At 30.4% G+C, this 17,404-nt stretch overlaps 1 protein-coding gene across 9 annotated transcripts in view; it reads left to right on the top strand.

Annotated features, from left to right (window-relative positions):
• The window catches only part of LOC106074370 (protein mono-ADP-ribosyltransferase PARP14-like), a 44,537-nt gene that overhangs the window by 3,479 nt on the left and 23,654 nt on the right, over positions 1 to 17,404 (top strand). For all 9 annotated transcript variants that reach the window (XM_056018126.1, XM_056018123.1, XM_056018125.1 and 6 more), the window contains 11 exons: positions 430 to 807; positions 2,089 to 2,457; positions 3,739 to 4,107; positions 5,388 to 5,756; positions 6,539 to 6,913; positions 7,857 to 8,231; positions 8,702 to 9,076; positions 12,399 to 12,926; positions 13,614 to 13,853; positions 14,406 to 14,633; positions 15,223 to 16,795. In XM_056018126.1, coding sequence (XP_055874101.1) covers positions 430 to 807; positions 2,089 to 2,457; positions 3,739 to 4,107; positions 5,388 to 5,756; positions 6,539 to 6,913; positions 7,857 to 8,231; positions 8,702 to 9,076; positions 12,399 to 12,926; positions 13,614 to 13,853; positions 14,406 to 14,633; positions 15,223 to 16,795 — 5,179 coding nt within the window. The remainder of the gene's footprint in view (positions 1 to 429; positions 808 to 2,088; positions 2,458 to 3,738; positions 4,108 to 5,387; positions 5,757 to 6,538; positions 6,914 to 7,856; positions 8,232 to 8,701; positions 9,077 to 12,398; positions 12,927 to 13,613; positions 13,854 to 14,405; positions 14,634 to 15,222; positions 16,796 to 17,404) is intronic.

Genomic DNA, 17,404 nt, shown 5'->3' with positions numbered 1-17,404 from the left:
CCCGAATCCTGGTGAAGACTGGGATTTTTAATTTTGGTATCTTCTGGCACCTCTGAGTCCACCCAGCTCTAATGGGTACCTGACATTAGTTAGGGAAAAGTAAAGGGGGTTAGTCTTTGTGCTGGCCACATGACACCCTTGTTAACTGTAGGCCACAGAAACAGATGACCTTTACATCATCTGCCCTATAGACCACAAGGTCTGAAAGGGGAACTTTACTACTTTTTACTTACATTATAAATGAACAAAACAAAAAAACATTATTGGACTTACTTAAAATAAATTTTATTATCTCTGTATTACTTTGTAGACAGTCATTACATTATCAAACTGAAAAAAAAGGTTTTATTTTTATAAAATTTATTGAACACGTAAAAAATGGATTTTATGTTTGCTATTGCTATTTATACTTTATCTTTTCTTACACAGCTGTTGACTTGATAATGAGCCGAGGAGACATAGTGGTTATTAATGACATACAACTTAAAGTGAGCCGACTATTCGATGTGCCTGATCTAGGGAGTCATAGAGCTGAGACTAATGTTAATGACACAGTGTTACCCTCAGAACCAAAACAGTTGTCTAAAAGTTTCTCAGAAAATGCTTCTGCTGAAATTGAATTGGAACCTACAAGTCTATCAAAGAAAACAAACAAATTGAAAGTCATAGGCTTTCCTGAAGATGTTACCAAAGATCAACTTACTATATTGTTTAAAAATAAAAGAGGACAAGGTGGTGGACCTGTAGAGGCAATAAATATTTCAGAAGACAAGACAAGTGCTGTTATTATTTTCAAAGAGACTGAAGGTAATTTGTAACAATAAGCATTTTTCTCATACAAAAAGACAAGATTTGCACATATGCTTGTTGTCATATATATATGTATAGTTACAACATAATATGAAATCAGAAAAATAACAAATATGTACTAAGTACTTTAAACAAAGTTAACCAACGTTGCCTGCTTTAAAAAAAAATACTTTGGCATTAATGGTTCATTAAAAGGATTCAGGATTTCTTAAAATGGAGAGAACAAACAGTAATAATAAATGGCTCCAAATCAACACCATTAATAGTTAACTCAGGTGTGCCTCAAGGACAATGTTAGTCCCACTACTGTTTCTAATCTACATAAATGACCTGCCAAATTGCATTAGTTCAGGAACAAAAGTCAGACTATTTGCAGACAATTGCATAATATATATAATAATAAAGACAACACAATATACTGACATTTTACAAAAAGAATTTAGAAGAAATGGGAATCCAATTGGAGCATATCTTCCCACCCAGAAAAATGCCAGTTATTAAGAGTAACAAAAAAAATAAAACAGATAAAAGCTACTTATTTATTTCTTGGTAAACCAGTCACACAGACTAAAAACTAGGTTTAATAATAAAAGAAATGATATCATGAAATCCCCATATTGATGAAATTATTTAAAAAATCAAGTAAAGTATTAGGGTTTTTGATAAAGAAATTTTTACAAATCAAACAAAAACATAAAACTAAAATGCTATATAACTTTAGTTGAGCCTATATTAGAATATGAATCTGCTGTTTGGGATCCCTCAACTCAAGAAAGCATAAAGAAACTAGAACACAAAATAGAACAGTGAGATTTTTAACAAAAGAATATTCAAATTTGATTAGAGTCACTATTAGTAAAATCACTAAACTTAGAGACACTTCAGGACAGAAGAATAAAAAGTAAAGTAGCTATAAAACAGAAAACATTGAACCATAATTTACAAATGGAAAAACAAAATCTAATGAAATACTCAGAAAGACACAAAGATAGAGGCATATTTCTTATTCTATACGCTAGAACAAATTAGTAGAATTGCTCCCTAGCGCCATTAGAGCATCTAATGGGTTGCCTGAATCAGCCAGGAAAACAAATGACTTAGCAGAGTTTAAGTTATTGATTAACATGCATGACATGATTAACACATGTGAAGGACATAATTATCTTCTTTTTTGAAGTAACGTCTGTAATATATTAGAAGAAGAATTGAAAAGAAGATAAAATATTTGTTGCAATATCCATTTTTTATTCATACTTATTTACCTTCTTTTTTTTGCAGCTGTTGATTTGGTGATGAGTCGAGGGGACACAGTCATTTTTTCTGGCATTCCCCTTAAAGTGAGCCCACTTTATGATGAAACTGATACTAGTCCTAAAGCCATTACTGAAATTAGTGAAATGTTATTATCATCAGGAATAAAGTCAAACAATTCAGCAGAAAATGTTTCTGCAGAAGCCAAATTGATACCTACAAGTCTATCAAAGAAAACAAACAAATTGAAAGTTACAGGCTTTCCTGAAGATGTTACCAAAGATCAACTTATTATATTGTTTAAAAATAAAAGAGGACAAGGTGGTGGACCTGTAGAGGCAATAAATATTTCAGAAGACAAGACAAGTGCTGCTATTATTTTCAAAGAGACTGAAGGTAATTAGTAACAATAAGCATTTTTCTCATACAAAAAGACAAGATTTGCACATATGCTTGTTGTCATATATATATGTATAGTTACAACATAATATGAAATCAGAAAAATAACAAATATGTACTAAGTACTTTAAACAAAGTTAACCAACGTTGCCTGCTTTAAAAAAAAATACTTTGGCATTAATGGTTCATTAAAAGGATTCAGGATTTCTTAAAATGGAGAGAACAAACAGTAATAATAAATGGCTCCAAATCAACACCATTAATAGTTAACTCAGGTGTGCCTCAAGGACAATGTTAGTCCCACTACTGTTTCTAATCTACATAAATGACCTGCCAAATTGCATTAGTTCAGGAACAAAAGTCAGACTATTTGCAGACAATTGCATAATATATATAATAATAAAGACAACACAATATACTGACATTTTACAAAAAGAATTTAGAAGAAATGGGAATCCAATTGGAGCATATCTTCCCACCCAGAAAAATGCCAGTTATTAAGAGTAACAAAAAAAATAAAACAGATAAAAGCTACTTATTTATTTCTTGGTAAACCAGTCACACAGACTAAAAACTAGGTTTAATAATAAAAGAAATGATATCATGAAATCCCCATATTGATGAAATTATTTAAAAAATCAAGTAAAGTATTAGGGTTTTTGATAAAGAAATTTTTACAAATCAAACAAAAACATAAAACTAAAATGCTATATAACTTTAGTTGAGCCTATATTAGAATATGAATCTGCTGTTTGGGATCCCTCAACTCAAGAAAGCATAAAGAAACTAGAACACAAAATAGAACAGTGAGATTTTTAACAAAAGAATATTCAAATTTGATTAGAGTCACTATTAGTAAAATCACTAAACTTAGAGACACTTCAGGACAGAAGAATAAAAAGTAAAGTAGCTATAAAACAGAAAACATTGAACCATAATTTACAAATGGAAAAACAAAATCTAATGAAATACTCAGAAAGACACAAAGATAGAGGCATATTTCTTATTCTATACGCTAGAACAAATTAGTAGAATTGCTCCCTAGCGCCATTAGAGCATCTAATGGGTTGCCTGAATCAGCCAGGAAAACAAATGACTTAGCAGAGTTTAAGTTATTGATTAACATGCATGACATGATTAACACATGTGAAGGACATAATTATCTTCTTTTTTGAAGTAACGTCTGTAATATATTAGAAGAAGAATTGAAAAGAAGATAAAATATTTGTTGCAATATCCATTTTTTATTCATACTTATTTACCTTCTTTTTTTTGCAGCTGTTGATTTGGTGATGAGTCGAGGGGACACAGTCATTTTTTCTGGCATTCCCCTTAAAGTGAGCCCACTTTATGATGAAACTGATACTAGTCCTAAAGCCATTACTGAAATCAGTGAAATGTTATTATCATCAGGAATAAAGTCAAACAATTCAGCAGAAAATGTTTCTGCAGAAGCCAAATTGATACCTACAAGTCTATCAAAGAAAACAAACAAATTGAAAGTTACAGGCTTTCCTGAAGATGTTACCAAAGATCAACTTATTATATTGTTTAAAAATAAAAGAGGACAAGGTGGTGGACCTGTAGAGGCAATAAATATTTCAGAAGACAAGACAAGTGCTGCTATTATTTTCAAAGAGACTGAAGGTAATTAGTAACAATAAGCATTTTTCTCATACAAAAAGACAAGATTTGCACATATGCTTGTTGTCATATATATATATGTGTAGTTACAACATAATATGAAATCAGAAAAATAACAAATATGTACTAAGTACTTTAAACAAAGTTAACCAACGTTGCCTGCTTTAAAAAAAAATACTTTGGCATTAATGGTTCATTAAAAGGATTCAGGATTTCTTAAAATGGAGAGAACAAACAGTAATAATAAATGGCTCCAAATCAACACCATTAATAGTTAACTCAGGTGTGCCTCAAGGACAATGTTAGTCCCACTACTGTTTCTAATCTACATAAATGACCTGCCAAATTGCATTAGTTCAGGAACAAAAGTCAGACTATTTGCAAACAATTGCATAATATATATAATAATAAAGACAACACAATATACTGACATTTTACAAAAAGAATTTAGAAGAAATGGGAATCCAATTGGAGCATATCTTCCCACCCAGAAAAATGCCAGTTATTAAGAGTAACAAAAAAAATAAAACAGATAAAAGCTACTTATTTATTTCTTGGTAAACCAGTCACACAGACTAAAAACTAGGTTTAATAATAAAAGAAATGATATCATGAAATCCCCATATTGATGAAATTATTTAAAAAATCAAGTAAAGTATTAGGGTTTTTGATAAAGAAATTTTTACAAATCAAACAAAAACATAAAACTAAAATGCTATATAACTTTAGTTGAGCCAATATTAGAATATTCATCCGCTGTTTGGGATCCCTCAACTCAAGAAAGCATAAAGAAACTAGAACACAAAATAGATCAGTGAGATTTTTAACAAAAGAATATTCAAATTTGATTAGAGTCACACTATTAGTAAAATCACTAAACTTAGAGACACTTCAGGACAGAAGAATAAAAAGTAACTATAATACATAAAACATTGAACCATAATTTACAAATGGAAAAACAAAATCTAATGAAATACTCAGAAAGACACAAAGATAGAGGCATATTTCTTATTCTATACGCTAGAACAAATTAGTAGAATTGCTCCCTAGCACCATTAGAGCATCTAATGGGTTGCCTGAATCAGCCAGGAAAACAAATGACTTAGCAGAGTTTAAGTTATTGATTAACATGCATGACATGATTCACACATGTCAAGGACATAATTATCTTCTTTTTTGAAGTAACGTCTGTAATATATTAGAAGAAGAATTGAAAAGAAGATAAAATATTTGTTGAAATATCCATTTTTTATTCATACTTATTTACCTTCTTTTTTTTGCAGCTGTTGATTTGGTGATGAGTCGAGGGGACACAGTCATTTTTTCTGGCATTCCCCTTAAAGTGAGCCCACTTTATGATGAAACTGATACTAGTCCTAAAGCCATTACTGAAATTAGTGAAATGTTATTATCATCAGGAATAAAGTCAAACAATTCAGCAGAAAATGTTTCTGCAGAAGCCAAATTGATACCTACAAGTCTATCAAAGAAAACAAACAAATTGAAAGTCATAGGCTTTCCTGAAGATGTTACCAAAGATCAACTTACTATATTGTTTAAAAATAAAAGAGGACAAGGTGGTGGACCTGTAGAGGCAATAAATATTTCAGAAGACAAGACAAGTGCTGTTATTATTTTCAAAGAAACTGAAGGTAATTTAAGTAACAAAGTCTGAATTTCATATAGTAACTAGATTAATATCTAAACATGAAGTCATTCGCATATTGTAGCTTTTTTTTTTAATCTCAAATTTACACCACAATATGAATATAGAAGAAAAAAACAAAACTAAATTTATAATGTAATTTAAGGAAACTATTAATTTTGAAATTAGAAGCCTTGGATTTAAAAGAAGACAATATGTTTATTAGTATATTATTTTTTCTTTTTTTTTAAATATGAAATTTGTCAATATTTTGTAAATATAACTAACTAAATTAAGGTCTATTTTGAGATACAGAGAAAAAAATCCATGAGTACAATAAGAATCTAATTTGTCTTGATAGCCAAGCATCCTGCTATTTAGACCATTACTTTACACAGAGCTGAGTAAAATACATTTTTTCCTTGAATTGCAATCTTTGAATTTAAGTTTGAAAGTAGTTTAAATTTTGTTTCAGATTTAAGAATAATACAATATGCATTTCAATTACTAGGGGGCAAATATATGTAATATATTTGTAGTCAGTAGGGGAGTGGTGGTAAAGTGAAGACTGGCATTTTTAGGACACCCTTGAGTCCATTCAACTCTAATTGGTACCTACATCCATTAAAGAACTAAAGGGAGTCCTTGCAACATGACACCCTTAAAAACATTGGGCCAGAGAAACAGAGATTGCAAGGTCTAAAAGATGAACCTTTTCTTTACAATTGCTGAACAGAACAGTCTTAAGAGTATTATTGTTAGCATTTTATTTGTCTTCTTCTTTTGCAGCTGTTGATTTGGTGGTGAGCCGAGGGGACACAGTCATTTTTTCTGGTATTCCTCTCAAAGTGAGCCCACTTTATGATGAAACAGATGCTAGTTCTGATACCAGTACTGACATAAGTGAGATACCATTGTCCTCAGAAATAAAATCAGAGTCAAGCAATTCATCAGAAAATGTTTCTAGAGAAGTTGAATTTATACCTAGAAGTCTTCCAAAGAAAACAAATAAATTATTAGTTAGAGGCATTCCAGATAGTGTAACCAAAGATCATTTAAATATATTTTTTAAAAATAAAAAGAGACTAGGTGGTGGACCTGTAGAAGAAATAGTGTTTTTAGAAGACAAGACAAGTGCTGTTATCATTTTCAAAGAAAACGAAGGTAATTAGAAACTGATTATATTTATTTTATAAAATGAGTCTAGATGTACAATTTAAAAATGTTGTGATTTATACAAGACTAGATTTACACTTAGACTTGTAGTGACTTTTACAATTCTATATTTATGCTTAGACAAGAAGCAACTTTTGTTTTTCATGTCAGAAATATATCTGTAAAACAAAAGAAAATGAAATTTACAAAGTAAATTAAAATGTAAAATTTCAAATTTGAGAACCTTTGATTTAACTGAAGTTATATTTCTTCACCTTCACTTATCCCTTAGTCTTTTAAACCATTTAGACACCACACTTGATCTGTTGATTGCCTCTCTGTCTTTGCCTTGAATAGAATCTCATTCAATGTGAGGCATGTCCATTCTTAACTCTTTCTCTCCTAATTAATGATATCTTCGTTGATTTGATCTCATTAAATTAATTTTTGTTTTATAACTTGTGTTACACAGTATATAAAATGAGCATGCATTCTCCTATAATTTTATACCGAAAGTAAGGTTTTCAGATTACAAACAAAAATGTAATTCAACTTTAATCAAAACAAGGTAGAATGTACAAATGAGAAAAATTAACAATTCTGTCAGAACGTGGAAAAATAATTACGGAGATAAAGAGTTAAATGCTGTCTTGCCATCTCTTTCAACCATCTGTTAGGCTACTCTTCTTTTTTAAAAACTGAAAATGTAATTTTCATGTTAATAGATACTGGGTTGACATGCTCACATCTTAAGTAAAATAAATCCATGTATAGACTAGGAATTAAACCCAATAGCTTTGTATTAATTGTCAACATCTCTTTTGTTCATGCACAGAATTGAGGTAAATTGCTACTAGAACAAAGAATTAAAATTATTGTTGTACTTCCTTGATGCTCACTCATTAAAAAAGCTTTATTTAAATTTTTAAAAATGTTTTTTCTTGTTACCCAGCTGTTGATTTGGTCATGAGTCGAGGAGAAACAGTCATCTTTTCAAGTAGTCCTCTTAATGTGAGCCCTTTTTATGATGAAACGGATGATAGTTGTGAAGCTAAGACTGAAATCATAGAGATGCCATTATCCTCAGGAATAAAATCAGAGTCAAACAATTCAGCAGAAATTGTTTCTTCAGGAGACAAATTGAAACCTTCAAATTCATCAATGAAAACAAACAAATTGAAAGTTAGTGGCATTCCTGAACAGATTTCCAAAGATCAACTTAGTCTATTGTTTAAAAATAAAAGGGGTCAAGGTGGTGGACCTGTAGAAGCAATAAATCTTACAGAAGATGGGACAAGTGCTGTTGTCATTTTTAAAGAAAGTGAAGGTATCTATAAACATACTGTCTGTATTTTAAACAGTAAGACTAGATTTTCTTGTATACATGTAGATTTCAGCAGGATTAGTTTATGTCATGATGACAGCTATACTTTAATAGGAATTAAAACTAAACTAATTTACAAAGTAATTTGAAGAAATAGTAAAACTTGGAAATGATTATGTGGATTTAAAAGACGACATATTTCTTAGTTTCTTTTTTTTTCTTTAAGTTGGAAATGTGTCAATACTTCATGTTAATAACTTACTAAAACTGGGTGCATCCAATTTTACAATAGAAATTAAACCTAATACCTTTGTCTTGATTGATCCTATTATTTAGACCATCATGTCACAAAGAAATGAGCAAAATTACGATTAATAAATAGAAATAATATGTAAAAGTATTATAATGCTTTCTTGATGCTCAAACATTTAAAACTCTTACATGCGTTTTTTTTTTGTTTTCCTCCTGTGCAGCCGTTGATTTGGTGATGAGTCGAGGAAGCACAGTCACTATTTCAAAAGTGTCCCTTGAAGTCAGCCCACTGTATGATGAAACTGATGACAGTACTTGTACTAATTCTGAAATGAGTGAGATAAAATTATCCTCAAAAACAAATTCAAAGTCAAAACATTCCTCAGAAAATGTTTCTTCAGGAGACAAATTGAAACCTTCAAGTTCATCAAAGAAAACAAACAAATTGAAAGTTACAGGCCTTCCAGATGAAGTTACCAAAGATCAACTTCATATATTTTTTAAAAATAAAAGGGGTCAAGGTGGTGGACAGATAGAAGCAATACATATTCCAAAAGATGGCACAAATGCTATTGTCATATTTAAAAAGACTGAAGGTATTTAAAATAGCAGTTTTACAATTAGTAAAATAACTTTTACAATTAGTAGAATAACTTGTACAATTAGTAGAATAATTTTTACAATTAGTAGAAGAACTTTTACAATTAGTAGAATAACTTTTACAATTAGTAGAATAACTTTTACAATTAGTAGAATAACTTGTACAATTAGTAGAATAGCTTGTACAATTAGTAGAATAGCTTGTACAATTAGTAGAATAGCTTGTACAATTAGTAGAATAACTTTTACAATTAGTAGAATAACTTTTACAATTAGTAGAATAACTTTTACAATTAGTAGAATAACTTGTACAATTAGTAGAATAGCTTGTACAATTAGTAGAATAGCTTGTACAATTAGTAGAATAACTTTTACAATTAGTAGAATAAACTTGTACAATTAGTAGAATAACTTGTACAATTAGTAGAATAACGTTTACAATTAGTAGAATAACGTTTACAATTAGTAGAATAACGTTTACAATTAGTAGAATAACTTGTACAATTAGTAGAATAACTTGTACAATTAGTAGAATAACGTTTACAATTAGTAGAATAACTTTTACAATTAGTAGAATAACTTGTACAATTAGTAGAATAGCTTGTACAATTAGTAGAATAGCTTGTACAATTAGTAGAATAACTTTTACAATTGGTAGAATAAACTTGTACAATTAGTAGAATAACTTGTACAATTAGTAGAATAGCTTGTACAATTAGTAGAATAGCTTGTACAATTAGTAGAATAACTTTTACAATTAGTAGAATAACTTTTACAATTAGTAGAATAACTTGTACAATTAGCAGAATAATGTTTACAATTAGCAGAATAACTTTTACAATTAGTAGAATAACTTGAACAATTAGTAGAATAACTTGTACAATTAGTAGAATAACTTGTACAATGAGTAGAGTAACTTGTACAATGAGTAGAATAACATTTACAATTAGTAGAATAACTTGTACAATTAGTAGAATAACTTGTACAATTAGTAGAATAACGTTTACAATTAGTAGAATAACTTTTACAATTAGTAGAATAACTTGTACAATTAGTAGAATAACTTGTACAATTAGTAGAATAACGTTTACAATTAGTAGAATAACTTTTACAATTAGTAGAATAACTTTTACAATTAGTAGAATAACTTGTACAATTAGTAGAATAACTTGTACAATTAGTAGAATAACGTTTACAATTAGTAGAATAACTTTTACAATTAGTAGAATAACTTGTACAATTAGTAGAATAACTTGTACAATTAGTAGAATAACGTTTACAATTAGTAGAATAACTTTTACAATTAGTAGAATAACTTTTACAATTAGTAGAATAACTTGTACAATTAGTAGAATAACTTTTACAATTAGTAGAATAACTTTTACAATTAGTAGAATAACTTGTACAATTAGTAGAATAACTTGAACAATTAGTAGAATAACTTGTACAATTAGTAGAATAACTTTTACAATTAGTAGAATAACTTTTACAATTAGTAGAATAACTTGTACAATTAGTAGAATAACTTTTACAATTAGTAGAATAACTTGTACAATTAGTAGAATAACTTGAACAATTAGTAGAATAACTTGTACAATTAGTAGAATAACGTTTACAATTAGTAGAATAACTTTTTTCAAAGATTGTTTTGAAAGGAATGAATTAAAAACTGGGCCTGTTCTTTGTCCTACACATTAATTTTTCTCTTCTTTGTGCCATTCCACAAAATTGAATGGTGTTTAATTATTTAGCAAGTTGTCCTTTGCTCCAAATTGCTTGCTTTTCTTTGTTTATCTTATTTCATAGTCTTGAAGATTGGCCACAATGCAGTAGTTGTTTTCATCTTCTAGAAGAGTTGTTATTCCTAGCTTAAGCAAAAAAATGAAAAAAAGTTAAAGTTATGTCATTTCCCTTAGCTCAATAATGTTTTTCATCCTCTATGATGGATCTGAGTGATGGGAACAGAGGCACACTTAAATGCAAATTTTGAAAGGCAGATAATAAATTAAATACATTTTAAAAGTAGGACAATACCCAGAATTTTTTTTTTAATGTTTCAGTAATAAAGAGAACTACCTCCCAGCCCAAACCTCCTGCTGGTTGCTAGGGGATGGCAACGGGCAGGGTTACATTTCAGGACCATCATGATGAGAAGTTCGGAGCACTTACACACAACCAGAAGCCACCCTAAACTTAAAAAGAGAATGCAAATTTTAGTTACATATCATCACCATCAAACATCCCACCTTATCATGAATTCCACGACCTTTCTGGTCTGTGGCTGTTTTCTTAGTAATCACACTTTACCTTTACAAAATTCACTGCCATCTGAAGTACAAGTTGATATCTCACTTATGCTTATGTGAATGTGTCGTCAAAATATTTCACTTATGATCTGCTTTTATTTTTGAATCTTTTATTATACTTCTGATTGATTTGCACAGAAATAACAAAAATTTCAGTGCATTATTAATCCTTTTTTTTTTGCTATATATATATATTAGTATCATAATTCATACCAATGAATAGTATTTCCAGATTTAAAAAATTGACCTGTTTTCTTTAGTGTAATAAGATCAATATACTGAAATAACTAAAATTATGCAAGGATAAGTTTACATTTTTGGTACCATACTTATAAAGAATAATTTATTTTTAAAAAGTCTACAATAATAAGGCTTGTCTTTGAGTCTGAAGATCAGTGAGGAATGCAGTATCCAGTGGCTGCGCAGCCCCAGCTTTGACCTACATATTTTGCCACATACAGGGCAAGCATAACCCTGGTCCACAGGTGGTTGATTTAGATTTTCTTTTGCCGTCTGCGTCTGTCCTCTGCGGTGGATTTTCTTTTGGTTTCAAATGTGTATCCTGCTGCCTTTGTGAGTGACCTCTAAAGTCACAATACTTACAAGAAATAAGAGTAATTAAGAAAAAATGTTAAAAAAAAAAACAATCTTTCTCTTCACTGCTTACAAAAATATATATTCAATGTAGCCCACTCATTAAAAAAAAAAGGGTGTTCTTGTTGAAAGTAATCAGTCATAAAAATTTAAAAATCAAAATGAAATCATCAAGGCCACTTAACATAGAAATATGTTTTATCTAGAAAAGTTGTTATCATATAACAAACAGCTGGAATCTACCATATCTCTATAGGAATGTTAAAACATGCTTCTACTATTTGATAGTGATGAAGATAACTATATCAAATGCATGAAATTGTTTCATATACAATGTACTACATTTAAATCAGCAATTCGAGACTTAAAAGACTTAAAAATTGTAATAATGCTTTTTTTTTTTTTTTTTTTTAAACAGCTGTAGATTTAATTATGAGCAGAGGCAACACTGTTACATATTTTAATACTACTCTAACTGTGAAGCCATATTATAAAGAGATAACTACTGAGACACCAGAAGCACAAGACAACATCACAGAAGACTCTGAAATGCACATGTCTATAAAACAGAAGAAAAGGAAACCAAAAGTGGAAAACAGAAAAATGAGTACAAATATGGTTACCAGTGACAGTGAAGGCAGTTGTACATTGACAGAAAAAGAGAAAGAAAAACCATTATCCTTTAAAAAAATGGAAAAAGAAAAAACGAAGACGTTAGAAACACCCCCATCAAAAAAGAACGATAAGGACAAACAAGAAGACACTACGGAATTCGCTCTTCATAACACGACTGTGAAGATAAAACTGCATAGTATTGATACTTGTAAAGACACCTACATTTATTACTTAGAAGACGAATCACTTAACATTGGTCCATTTCATGAGGAAAGTTTGATGCTTGATGGACTGCATAACATTATCTATGTAACTTTTCATACCCAAAAAGGTAATTAACATTGTCTATGTAACTTTTCATACCCAAAAAGGTAATTAATATAGTTGTTTTCACCACTCCCTGATTAGATTTAAATATCTAGCTAATATATTTACTTTATATGTAGTCAGTAAGGAGACTGGTGGCTGAGTGGGAAAGTGGTCAAAGCTTCCAAGCTGAGGGGTTTCAAGTTCAAAACCTGGTGATGACTGGGATTGTGAACTTGAAGATTTATAGGGTGCACTTGTGACCATCTAATGGGTACCTGATAGAGTTGGGGAAGTAAAGGTGGTTGGTTGTTGTGCTGGCCATGTATGGTGGCTGGTTGTTGTGCTACCCATGTGTAGTGGCTGGTTGTTGTGCTACCCGCGTGTGGTGGCTGAATGGTAAAGTGTGTTTGGCTTCCAAACTGAGGGGTCTCTAATTCAAATTCTGGTGATGACTGGCTTTTTGATAGAGTTTTTCAGGATGCACCATCTGTGACCACCTAACAGAGTTGGTAAGTAAAGGTGGTTGGTCGTTGTGCTGGCCACATGATACACTTGTTAGTTATCTGCCATAGAAATCAATGAGCTTTTCATCAGCTGCCCCCATAGATCAAAGGATCTACCTTTTCTTTTGTATTAGTTTTCAACGCTACAGGCATGACTGAAAAAGTTTTTTTTGACTTATATCTAATTTCATTTTCTAATCACACAGATGCTAAAAGTTTTTGTCAAAAGAAGCATCCACCAGACTTGGAAATATCCAAAGTAGAAATGGCAACAGAAGAAGACTTCAAAACATATCCCAATTATATTTTTCTGAAAGGCAATCTTGAAAACTTAGGAGCTCTAGCTGAACAAATAAATGAGAAAACTGGTTTGGAGGTGTCAGACATAATTCAAGAAGATGACTTGGACGCTTGCATTGTCAAATTGGATCCACGTTTCTGTGATGGTAAATATATCAGTAACAATAATATGCACTGAAATTAAGTTGTTTCATATGAATCAGTGATATTTGTGTTGTTTGATTTATTGATAACAAAATAAAAAATGATAAGGTTTACAAAACAAACAAAAATAAAACAATTTTAGTTCAATTTAGTTGTAAGGTATACCTTCTTAAAAAAGATTATGAAAGGGTTCACTTTTAAATCAAAAAATTATTAATTTTAAACTGATAGTTTTTTTGTTTTTTTAATGAATTTGAATCAGATTTTTTTTTTTTTATTAGGTAAATTGTCTTAAGTTTATAATATATATTATATTCTGTTTTGAAATGTAACATTTATAATAATAATATTTTTTAAAAACTTTTAATTGACATTAGTCTACAAATAAGGGCCATAGTACTATTGTGAAAAAAAAAATTAAATAAACCATTATCATATTCCAAACCTTACTCATTTAGCAAAAGTTACAAAAAAATTGCCATGATTTAAAAAAAAATTAAACCCAACGAATAGCAAAAAACATATTTGTGAAAAAAAAATCCATCTTTCTTCAGATATTACACAGTTGACATGGACATTAACTTCTGTTGGCAGTAACAAGATGATCACTGCTCCAGTGTATAAAAAAAATTGTGTTTCGGTTTCTGGTCTCACACCAGATGTCTCTATTCCAACTTTAAAACGTTACTTGGAAAACAAAAAGCGAAGTGGTGGTGGAAAAACAAAGTCGTTAGTCCAGATTGCAGAAGATGAAGTTGTTGTCTATTTTGAGGATGACGTAGGTCAGTATATCTATGTTTTTGTTTTTATAGACCATTTGTTTTAATCTAAAACTATGTACATGTCCCAGGGGTTCTCAAGGTGACCGTAGGGGGTCAGCAGAAAGATGAAAACTGTATACAATTAAAATAACTTCATCGCCAAAAAAGGTTTATCAGATATTAGTGTAGTAATGTCTGGTCATCTTTTTTTGTTTAGTATGCTTCTTTTATGATGAGGATGAAAAACATCTTCTATCAAACCATATTCTGTTAGAACCAGTAAAATAATCTTAGTATTTGAATGCTTCCCTTGTCTGTTATTTCTGTATCTTTACTTGTCTTGATGAACTTAGATTCCTTATTAGTGTCACCTGATATTCATTTTAATCTTCTTAATTTTCAGTAAGGGTACTTTTTCTGGGCATAGACCTATTTCAAATGTGTAAGGTAGTCACTGGACCTAATGTCATAGATTAATCAAGGTCCTTGACATTTATAAACAATAGGAGGCTATTTCCATAAACTTCCATCAATAAACATTCTTCAAGCTAAAAGCAGAATGATATACATATTTATAACTGTAAACTTAGATAATTTTTTGTTTTTTCAGATCTAACAGCCCTCATATCCAGAGAAGATCACACAATAGAACATACAGATCTCATTATTTCTCGCTATTATCCTTGCCTGTCCAGAAATTACATGAAAAAAGATGATTCGTTAAAAGTGAAACCAGATAAAAATCAACCTTTACCTTCTAAAACATTCTCCAAAAAGAAGCAGTTACAATTAAATCCAGGCTCCTTAATGTCTGTTTACATTGTAAAAAAACAAGGCCCTATTTTTGTTGGGGTGCTTACTTTAACACCATATGCTTTCCCTTACCTGAAGGGACAAAAACACAAATTAGAAAACATTGCACGAGAGGCTTATTGTGAAATGACATTATTCCCTCAAATGCTACAATTAAAATTAAATTGGCCAGAAAAATTAGAAGCCAAAGAAGTAAAACAGAAGCTTGAGAATGGACTCAAGGAAATTTCCAATTATTTAAAACAGTTTGCAGTTCTGACTTTTACAATGAATGAGAGTGAAGCGCAACATTTTCAACATTTTTGCACTGGCAAAGTAGATATTTTTTACCATGAGGAATCATCTAAAATGATTGTAATCAACCTGGACTCACAAACATCTTTAAAAGCGCTGATCCATCATCTCTATGATGAATTTATCCAGCAGGGTAAAGATCAACAAGATGCATCAAGATTGATAGAAATCAAGAAAAAACTATCTTTAAGTGAAGGGGCTGAAAAAATAAATGTATCGACAGATATTTCAAAAGCAAAGTCAGAGCTGAAAGTTTCTGTTGAAGAAAAAACATTTCAACACAGTGAAGAGGTCTCCTTAGACAAATTTGAAATTAAATTGCTTGAGAAATGTTTATTTTTTGATCAATTTAAAGAAACTTATAAAGAAACTAAAATAAACTTGGACAATGACACTAACAAAGTTATTCTCATGGGAAATGATAGAAGTCAATTAAATTCCATTCATTTAGATATTTTAAACAAATGTAAACAAGATGTGGGCTTTAGTAAACTAGAAAGTGTAACAGCAGATCAAATGAAGCTACTTAAGAAAGACAATGTTCAAAAGAAAGTGGATTCAATGCTAGATAACTGCTATATGCAGTGTAATGAGAATGATGTAAAACTGTACTATTTAAAGTCTGGATCAGTAAACATCAGTGACGCAGAAAAGAAAATTAGATCACAAGTTGAAGTTACCAAAAAACCCATCAACCAAGATATGCTCAAAATACTTGAGTCTTCTGATGGCTCTACATTTTTGTCCAGTTTGACTGACCCCAACAGTGGTTTCAACACAGTGATACAATTAGATTCCAACAACCAAGAACTTATGATCATTTGCCCAGGCGACCAAATCTATCAGCTCAATAAATCTGTTGATAACTATTTGGAAACTAACAAATTACATCAGAAGGAAATTTCTTTGTCATATGGGAAACAACAATTCATCAATAAATACTTAATGGAAGAGCTAAACCACTTAAAGTCATCTCTCGGAAGGGATGCCACTTTGGAGTTTTTGTCTGATAAATGTTTAATCAAAGGACTCAGAGATCCAGTCAGCAATTGTGAGGTTCACATCAACCAATTGGTGTAAGTATTTTAATTGACCATAGGTCATCTAATACAAATATGAAATCACAATGAGCAAAACTGTATACATTCTTGACCTGTAAAGCAAAAGTTTTTCAAAAACCTCTTGCCATTTGGATCATCCTGCAACTTTTAACAGTAAAATTGGTTTATCTCTAATGGCTTGCAAGCCATGATAATATACATTTTCATGGATGCATTTTTTTTAAATGTATGGTATAGCATTATTTTAATAATAATAATTATAAAAATGATTATTATCCCTGAGGAAATTTGTTTTACAATTGTGCATTTGGAGTACTAATTACATGTTGCCACTGTGCAGCGCCATCTTTAAAAAAAAGAAACTTATAGAAAGAAATGAAATCCATTTCCACTTCTTTCATAACAGAAATATTACTCAATAGACATGTTTTTAAATAATATTTTGATTTGAGCTAAAAGGTCCTCATTAGATACATTCCATTTTCTGATCTAGTCACAAACTTTTTCATAAATTCCTTTCATCTGTATTGTTACAGGCTACCAGTATTATTAGGCCTTTTTCAGTGATACTTAATAATTTCTTAGTTCATTTCATCCATATCTTGTAAAGTATGATTATGCCCT

Source organism: Biomphalaria glabrata, chromosome 1, assembly GCF_947242115.1.
Source record: "Biomphalaria glabrata chromosome 1, xgBioGlab47.1, whole genome shotgun sequence".
NCBI classification, from domain to species: domain Eukaryota; kingdom Metazoa; phylum Mollusca; class Gastropoda; family Planorbidae; genus Biomphalaria; species Biomphalaria glabrata.
The sequence above is the reverse complement of the archived record's forward strand: the minus strand, read 5'-3'. Positions and strand labels throughout refer to the sequence as shown.